General features: G+C 41.8%; 1 protein-coding gene across 1 annotated transcript; it reads left to right on the top strand.

The window, feature by feature from the left end:
* Positions 1-4,894: 4,894 nt before the first annotated feature.
* RAN (RAN, member RAS oncogene family) lies at positions 4,895-7,638 on the top strand. The gene is made up of 5 exons (XM_060249582.1): positions 4,895-5,054; positions 5,568-5,693; positions 5,950-6,137; positions 6,975-7,145; positions 7,234-7,638. Exons 1-5 carry the CDS (start codon positions 4,922-4,924, stop codon positions 7,276-7,278), a joined length of 663 nt encoding a protein of 220 aa, XP_060105565.1. The 5' UTR covers positions 4,895-4,921; the 3' UTR covers positions 7,279-7,638.
* Positions 7,639-9,793: the final 2,155 nt, after the last annotated feature.

The raw sequence follows: 9,793 nt of genomic DNA, 5'->3' as shown, positions 1-9,793 counted from the left end.
CAGAACTGTCATAAAACCTTACTGCCATCCCATCATACTTTTAAAATTACTTTCTTCTATATGGCCACAGTGGCATGAAGATTTCCATCTCTCTGCTTTATACATTTTGGTTATTTTCTTTTTTTGTGGGGCAAAATATTAGAAAATTTGTCAAATCTTATGAGTTCAGGAAAATTCTCATAAGAGGTTTGAATAAGAATGGAGCCCAGAAGCAGGCGTAAGAAAGCGCACAATGAAGTTTAAGAGGTTCTGGGGCTCCTGCCCCCCAAAAGGCCTGTATTCCAAACCCTTCCTGTGAAAGTACACTAAAACAGTATGGTTTTTTACTGATAGCAAATATACTAACGTACCAAAAGGCAGAATTATTTTACTATTAAGAGGGTATTGTATAGTGGGTTCTTTGCACTGAAGAGTCCAAGTATAAGTGATAACTATTAAGAGGGTATTGTATAGTGGGTTCTTTGCACTGAAGAGTCCAAGTATAAGTGATAACCAGCTCTTTACTAAGAACAGCATATTAGGTGGCTACACTAGAAAACTGAGAACCTGGCCATCAGGGCCAAACTTGTATATATTCTCGGGTTTCCGCACAAGCTCATAATTGGGTCATTCAAACCGGGCTTGTGGGTCATTCAAACCGGCGGGGGCTTGTGATTGTGATTGGTCCAGGGCAGCAGAGATTTGGATCCTGCAAACCATGGTTCCCAAGTCCCCAAACTCAGTCCTTATGGCACCAATGAGCCAAGCAGGAACACCCAAAGTCTTTTGAGTCCACATACATAAAATCGAGTTAAAACGGTACACATATAAACTTTTTTTTCTATATTAAGTTTTCATTTATTCAGTGCTGAAGATCTTACATATACAGGGTTTGAGTCATACCTGGGTTTCTACAGTATTTGTAAGGATGGGTATACCGAATACATAACATTTCAGAAAAACCACCAACTATCCTCAGGTAAAAGTAAAATACTTTTTTGTGACTCCACTGTGTGTTGTCATCTGTTAGCTTAGAAACCCAACATCATCCTCTGGTACTTCAAGCAGTATTTTGCTTGCACTATAAAAATGACCCCGCAATGGTGGGTTAAAATTATATTAAATATAAAATTTCAATGCATTTGCATAAAACACTTTGTACCGTTTGCATACACATACTTTTAAAGAGGGTAACTCTGACTTTATCTTTGCTAAGCAAATAAACTAACGGCCACAGATAAAGCCAAGAACCCTGCTAAAAACACCGTTATTCCGCCTATCTATCAAACCTAGCGAGAGCCAAAGGCTCCCCTCCCCCAATAAATGCTGAGCTCTGGCAGCTGCGCGAGGTGAATTTGGGAAGCGGTGGGAGGGGGTGAGGGAAAAGGAGGCGAGCCTTTCCCGCCAGAACCCTCATTGGCTGCCTTGCACGGGCCTCGCGGCGGATCCTGAAGCTTAGGGAAAGTAACGGCTGACGGAACAAAGGACGCAGGCGCGCTCTCCTTCTCTTCCCCTCCGTTCCCTTGCGTCACAAGAGAATTGAACCAATCAACCAGCAGCGGACGGCCGGAGCGCGAGCGCGCTCCCTCTCCCTCCCCGGAGCGCTTCGCGGCCGCCAAAGGCTTCGTCGGGAAGGGAAAGGAGGGTGCGCGCGCGCGCGCGCTCTCTCTCAGCCTCCCAAAAGTGGGCGGTGCCCTCGTTCACCACGGCAGGCCCGCCCCTTCGAACCGGGTCATGTGACCGAGGGAGGCTCCTCCTTCCTGGCCGTCCGCCTCTGTGTCTTTGCCCGCGCTGTCGCGTCTGCGTCGTCCGTCTGACCCGCCCGCCCGCCGCCCTCCCTTCCTTTTCGCTGCCTTCCCTTTCACGGGGTATTTGAACCGCCGCGCTTCCGCCATCTTCCTTCGCCCAGTTCTCTGAGAGGGGAAGGAAGAAAGTGGGGAAGAGAAGAGCGAAGCGAGAGAAGCATCGGGAAGGTAAGCGGGGGAAGGCCTGGCGGGGAGGTAGGCCGCGCTGAGGGAGAAAAGGCGGGCGAGGAGGGGAGGGAGGGAGGGAGGAGGTGGGGGGAAAGGGCCGCCTCATTCGGGTAGCCTCGCTTTGAATCCAGAGCGGCCTCGCGCGGTTTGTGGCGCCATAGAAAGTACGAGAAGAAAAAAAACTCGATTGCCTCACGCGTTCGAAGAAGGGGGGGTTAGAGAAAGAGCGCGTCATCGGCCGCCCCTCCTCTTTCTTCTGCGACACACACCCCCCCCCCTCTCCCAGCACGCGGTTGGTTCCTTCTGGGGCTCCTGGAACGGCGGTTAAAGGGAGGCCGTTAGAAGCGCGCGGCATTGCGGGAGGAGGGAGGGAGGGGGGGGCCCGCGCGAGGCAGGCAGGAGGGCGCGTGCGCGGCCGCGCGCTCGCCCTCCTCGTAAAAGGAGAGGCGGCGGAAGGGAAAACGCCGTCGGGGTCTCGGGGCGATGGTGGGGCCGACGCCGCGTGTTGTGCGGATGGGGCGCGGCGTGGACGGGAAGGGAGTGGCGGCGGCGGCAGACGCGACTCGTGGCGCTTCTCTCCCTTCTCAAAGGCTCTCTTTTTAGGCTCCCCCCCTTTTTTTTTTGCTTTGGAAACCACATCTTTTTCCTAATTTTGCTGAGCCATCGGTGGGGGGGGGGGCAAGGCGGCGGAGCGCGGCCGAAAAATAAGCGGGCCGCCGCCATTAACTGCTTCCTCCCTTCGCTTTTGACCCGGATGGATAGTGAGACACGCGGCTTTGTCGTACTGCCTGACGGGATGCCTGAGCATTTTAATCACGCTGTCCCTTTTTTTTTTCTAGACACAAAATGGCTGTCCCAGAAGGAGAACCCCAAGTGCAGTTTAAGGTAAGTAGGAAGGCGGATGTATGTGGAAGCGTGCTCTGTGGGCTCTCTCCCCTCCCCCTTAAACTTGTTCCCGCCTGTAACCAGCTCAGGAAAAGAGGCGTTTAAGCTTTTTTTTGTTTTGTTTGTTTTCTTTAAAGATTGCTTGGGCTGGTCGTTTCACAATTGGGAAACGATTTTTAAAAAAATAGGTTGGCAGGGGAAAAGCAGCTGCTAACCCTGGTGATGTCAACTAATTTCAAAAAGAGCCACCCACACAGGCTAGAAGGGATTAAAAACTATTTAGAAATTGCTTTTTGCTCATTGTCTCTGTCAAAGACATGGGTGGGCACAGCAGTCTTTTCTAAGACAATAGTTCTGTAGCTTTCTGTGCAGCCCCCAAGGTAGCTGTGTCCTCAGTGGTCTGAAGTTAATATATGTTAGGCTCATATGAGAAAACGTATGCAAATACACAGGAATGCTCAATTGGGTTGCTACCTTGGGGGCTCTGAAGTCTGTGAAAATTGGCATAGAAAATGTAAAAATAAGAAAGGTAATGGGTCAATTGACTTCATGAAACTTTTCTAAGCAATTAATAGTACTGGAGTTATCCTAGTGCATTCTATTCATATGTAGAAGTGTCACTGTGAGTTTGTTGCTGAACTTCCATGTAAACAGGGCTCTCTTTTTTTGTAGAAAAAGCCTAGCAGGAACTCATTTGCATATTTCCGCACTCCCTGATGTCAAGCCAGTTGGAACTGTGTTCCTGCTTTTATAAAGCCCTGTATGTTAGTGTGTGCAGACTTGAAGGCTTAAATTCCTGCTTTCTCTGTAGTATTTTAAGAGAATGACTTATCCATAGATGTGGTTTGTGGACTAGATACTTTGTTTTGCAGGGTCTTTATTTGGTGAACCCTTCAGCTAGGGAGTAAACTATTAATTTGAAAATACTTCGGGTGAAGGCAGATAGGTGAGGCTGCCAGTTCTGGTATATTACTCCTGGAGGGTACCTTCTCATTAGTAAGAAGGTGGCTAAATTATAAGTTACATTACATGTCTTCCAAAATACAAAAGATGTGTCTGAATTGAATTGAAGTTCAGTAGTAAAGGGTAAATATGCTCAAGTGTGCTATTTGATTGTGATCATACATACTTTCTTTTAAATTCATGTGAGAAAATTGTTGTAGCTAAAAAGTAGCTTCTAATTTTTTACGCCCTGGTAAATTATATTAAACTCTTCTGTAATAAACACTTTGAAGAGTGAAGTGTAAGAATTTAAGGTGGGTGAGACAAAGTAATGATTACAGTGGTTTCAGGCATGTTGATATTTATGCCTAGCTTGACTTGAAAAAGAATTTAAGAATTATTTTTAGTGTTTTGACAAATTCTTGGCTTGTCAAGCAAGCAACAAAACAATTGCTGATAAATTGAAGATTCACAACTTGGGGAAAAATAAGTACATAACACATTGCACTTTTTTGTTTTGTTTCTCAGGTTAAATAGCTTAACAGTATCAGACACTTAGTTTTACGATTAAGGTGGTTTAACCTGTATTATGCCTGGGATATAATTTATGTAGTGTAACAGCTGAATAAGGAATGGGCTAAATGTACCTCCTGGGTAGCTGCTCAGATATTAAATTAAAATATTTTCTTTAATGTCTTTTGAAGAAAACTTTTTAAAACTATTATAGCAACATTTGTCCCTTTTACTGAAAGTGTCTTTTCTGTTCATGTTCTGCTTAGGTTTCCAGATAACAGCAAAGCTTAAGACCACCTTTAGCTTGTTATATGAGGGCTTATATTCACTTCTTTCAAATGTTGTTCTAGGTTTCACATATTAATGAACTTGGATCTACTTGTGCTGTCAAATTCTTCCAACAAGCTACATAATCATACTTTATCCCACCCTTCCTCCAAGGAGTTCAGGGAGGTGTGTGCCTGTTTTTCATAAAACATTGAAAAATTGAGAAGAGGAAAACAGGTCCAAGATTACTCAGTAAACAATGGATGAGATGAAAGTTGGCACAAATGACCCTTAAATTGAGTTATAATATTGGACAAAATGTAGTTTGTCTTCCTGTATTGGAACTGGTTTGCCTTAAATTCATGTTTGATTTGTCCATAAGATATAACTTGAAAATGTCTTTTCAACAGCTTGTTCTGGTTGGTGATGGTGGTACTGGCAAAACAACATTTGTAAAACGTCACCTGACAGGTGAATTTGAGAAGAAGTATGTAGGTATGTTGAATGTATGCCGAATTGTTAAAATAAACTTAACTGATATTAAAGTTACTTAGCTGGCAGTTGTATCTGTATTATATCCTTGTAGTAATTTCTGCTTCACAGGTGCTTTTAGAGCATTGCATCTTTGCTATTTTGCTAGAAACCTGTGATTGGGCCATAACCTATACTAATATATAGCTTTTATTCTTTGCTGGGTGGTGGTTGTTGGGAGAAGGAATGGTATCAGAAACAAGTCTCCAAGAGAATAGAGGACTAATAGAGGAAGAAATGTTATGGTGGGTGTAGACAGGAACCTTTAAGAGGCAAATGCCACCTTTGTGTAAATCTTTCGTAGGCATCTTAGCAGATCGGCCCAGAAATTTCACAAATCAGTGCTTCACAAAACAAGGCTCAGCAATGGTGGCTATGCTACTAGCTTGATAGTTTAGTTGAAACATTCTTGGCTTGCAGACTGTGTTCATGTGCCTATACATGCAGTATTCTAACTGATTTTTTGTAATCTTGTAGCTACCCTGGGTGTTGAAGTCCATCCTCTGCTATTCCACACCAACAGAGGTGCTATTAAATTCAATGTATGGGACACAGCTGGGCAAGAGAAATTTGGAGGTCTCAGAGATGGCTATTATATCCAAGGTAAATGAAGTAGAATGAAGATTGTTTTGATTGTTTGCAAAAAAAAAGTAGGTTGATGTTTCCCTGGTGAGGTTTGAAACTTCACTTCTGATGTGTCTTTGGGACAACTGTACCATGTAATTCATGTTGGGGGTTTAAGATGGAGGATCCCACGGGTTCGGGGGTCCTGTTTATGCAGAAGTACTGTTGGTCATAATTGTAGTTTTGTAAACTTTTTTTTATAAGTGTTAATAAAATTATTTGTTTCATCTTTCAGCTCAGTGTGCCATCATAATGTTTGATGTAACATCAAGAGTTACATACAAAAATGTACCTAATTGGCATAGAGATTTGGTACGAGTTTGTGAGAACATACCTATAGTGTTGTGTGGCAACAAAGTGGACATCAAGGACAGGAAAGTCAAAGCAAAGTCAATTGTCTTCCACAGGAAGAAGAACTTGCAGGTAAACAGCTGGGCCAAACAGGGTGGATCTGTCACTTGTCTTGCAAGTTCTTAATAGTGTGTTATATTCAGGAGATGGCTCCTAATCTTGGATTGCAAAATGTTCCTCAGCAACATAATGTAGAAAAGTCTATGAACTGCATATATTACTCTGCTTTATTTTTCATGTGCTGCATGTGCAACATAAAATATTAAATTAAAATATGTGAAAATGGAGAAAGATGGTAAATCAAACTTGATGCTTGGATCTTTGGTAAACTGTTTTCTGGGTTTATTAATAGTTCTTGAATTCTTCTCTCTAACAAAGGGAATACAATCTAGTTTAAAAGGAAACTGTACGAAGTCTTAATAGCAATAAAAGGTATGAAACCTATCCTCTGTGGGACATATTGTAGAATGTTAAGTATTTCTCAAGGTCTTTCGGATGCCAAATAGTCCCACGTATTGTGGTATATGGTTTTGTGTACTGGAGTTCCAATTCATGATTCTGATTCTTTGTGAATGTAATTGGCTGATCTGCAGTGTGCACAGAGGAAAACAATGGAGTTGTGGCCATGCAGAGGTACAGCTTGACATTTCTTTGCAAAACTTGGATGTTTACAAAGTCGTTCACTGTGCTTCCTTTCCGTAAACTTCAGATTGGCACAGAAACGTTGGGCTGTATGTGTTATACTTCATAGTGTTTTGAATCAGTGTTTACAGGTTTTCCCCAACTATGTCTTGTGTATGTATATTCTACCTAGATATTGTGTGAAAGTCCTATTTGATACAAGTTTGTGTCACAGATCACATTACAGCAAAAGCATTTAGCTTAACTATCCTTTTTTTCCCTTTTCAGTACTATGATATTTCGGCCAAGAGCAACTACAACTTTGAGAAACCCTTCCTTTGGCTGGCCAGAAAACTAATTGGAGACCCTAACCTGGAATTCGTTGCTATGCCTGCTCTTGCACCACCAGAGGTCGTTATGGATCCAGCATTGGCAGCACAGTATGAGCAAGACCTACAGGTAGATGTTCTTCTACAAGAACCTGGGGTAAGGGAGCTGTTTGACGCAGAATTTTGAATGGTTTTGAACATATCTTTCCCTCTTGCAGCGTGCTCAGTCCACTGCACTGCCAGATGAGGATGATGACCTGTGAGGGAGTGAAGCTGGAGCCCAGCGTCAGAAGTCTAGTTTTATAGGCAACTGTCCTGTGATGTCAGTGGTGCAGCGTGTTTGCCACTTTATTATTCTAGCTGAGCAGAACATGTGCTTTAATCTTTGGGATGCTGAAAGAGAGAATGGGCTTTGGAGTGAATGTGGCAGTTAAAAATTCCTTCATTTTGGACCTGCATATTTAGCTGTTTTGGACTGCGATTTACTCCCTATTTGAGTTTCACATCTGACTGCTGCAGTCACATCACAGTATTCAGTGGTAAATCTTGTTTGTTACTGTCATTCCCATTCCTTTTTGTTTAGATCATAATAAAGTTGTATTAAAAATATCCAAGCAAGTGAATCTTTATGAATTAAGACTTGTTATTTCAGTTTTTTTAAAAAGTGTGGTCTGTTTAACTTAGAACCTATATCAACTTGGTATAGATTTAAGAAGTCTTTGTTTAAAGACTTCTGACAAGCCAACAGTTTTAACACATTCTGTTTAAATTGCAATACTTGAACTGAGACCATTTAAGTTACATTGAAATGGCTGTTCTGATTACAGTGCTGGATTTTGTTCACACTGAGATGGTCAGCCTGTTTAGAGAGTTCTGGGTATTTTTTTAGGAAGCAAATATTCTGTTTGCATATTCCGCCAGTACACTTCTGTAGCTTAATGTGTTGCCAAGCACCTTGTTAGAAATTAATCTAAGTTTCTGCATGTTGACTCAAAAGCAAATCCCACTGTACTTTGTGGGACACGCATTTGAGTAGTTACAGCCCCAATCTGGCAAACAGTTTTTCTTTGAAATTGCTCATGTATTTACAGCAGGATGATTTATTTGATCCCTGAGTTCACAAACGAATCTCATTTCTGACATTTAAAGGAACTTTCTTGTGTTTTAGACCTCTACGTAGGTGAGATTACTACATTGATGGCTAAGAAGTAATGTGGCTTGGCAATTAGCAGGAAATGAGAATACCTCCTCAGTCAATGCAGGCTGTTGTAACTACTGGAATACATTGCATAGTTATATGAAAAATCAGTGAAGAAAATAGAAATTCAAAATGCATGCCTAAAGTTTGATAATGAGTGAATAGGAAGACGTTTTGGGAGAGTGGGTGGATCACACTGTTTATTGATTGTCTCGGCAATTACTTCCTAAATGTGCCTCCTTTGTCCTTAAATCTACCATGTTACTAGGTTTACGTTGAAAGTGTACAAAGAATAAAAATAGAACTTCAATTTAATATTTGGTTGGTGTATTCAAATAAAAGTTTTTTTTCATTACCCTAAAATGCCATCGTATGATGGAGTAATGAATGGTCTATGTAATTGGCTAACCTGATAGCAGAAAAAGCTGGGAAGGGAAGAAATGGAGGTTGGAAAGCATCCCAGTCCCATCTCGCTTAAACTATGCAATGTTTGCTGGATGTGCATATTTTATGAAGAAAAACCTTGTTTAATGTACACTTGTACACATTTGATTTTACTGTTCCTGCTGATCGCAACCATTGCATACTGCATTTGGCTATATTTACTTCAAGCTGCCAAGATTTTCTGCTGTCCCAGGATCCCCATACCTTAATACTCACTACCTAGTTTTGTGTGTGCTCCAAAGTACTAGGTATACACGAGTTTCACTGAGGCAAGATAATTGCAAGTAATTACCAGCTTTGAGTAATCTATTCGTTTTGTGTTACTGATTTTCAGAGTTGCTTTCATTCAGTGGGTACAACATTCTTAAATGCTACTTAATTAGAAGCAAGATCTATTGAAATGAAGTTTGGGAAGTGAATGAGCTTGAAATTAAACTAAATTGGCTCCTTTATTGTAATGGAGTCTTTGTAGGTCTTTGATCAGTAACACTTTGAAAAGGAACCAAGGTGTAATACAAATATATGAACAAGAGTCCACAGTAACACCTTAAAGATGTAAAGAGATTTGTGGCAGGGTATGAGCACTGAAGAAGTGAGCAGTGACTCAACAAAAGTTCCTATCCTGCCACAAATTTTGTTAGTTTTTAAGGTGCTAGTGGACTGCTCTTTCCTACTGCTGCAGACTAACATGGTTACCCACCTTGAATACAAATATAGATAAAACTACAGTTTGGGAAGATGATGTAAGCATTCAAGGTGTCATGGAAAAAATAGTATGGTGATTTAATTCTTATCAGGTACACTGTGAAGTGTGCAGCCTACAAAACTTCCATGTGAGGATTTGAATGCGTCTTTGATTTTTTTTCCTGGGGAGGGGCATCCCTGAGGCTCTTCCTTGCCGATTGGATCAGTCTTCAACTAAACAGATAATGGGCTACACCCGAAATTTGTTTAGGCAGGAGAAATGACTGAAAATAAACAGTACATTTGGAAGTAGACGGTCACTTCAGGGCTGCAAATTAAGATGGGAGGAGGAGGTTCTTAGAAGTGCTTCCTAGAAAGCTTTAAAGTCACTAACCAGCTGTTTCGTAGGCATATTGCTTTGTTACATTTTGAATTGAATCATTTCTTAGGCA

The sequence above is a fragment of the Heteronotia binoei genome, chromosome 11 (genome assembly GCF_032191835.1).
Source record: "Heteronotia binoei isolate CCM8104 ecotype False Entrance Well chromosome 11, APGP_CSIRO_Hbin_v1, whole genome shotgun sequence".
Taxonomy (NCBI): Eukaryota; Metazoa; Chordata; class Lepidosauria; order Squamata; family Gekkonidae; genus Heteronotia; species Heteronotia binoei.
This window is presented reverse-complemented; position numbering and strand designations above follow the sequence as displayed.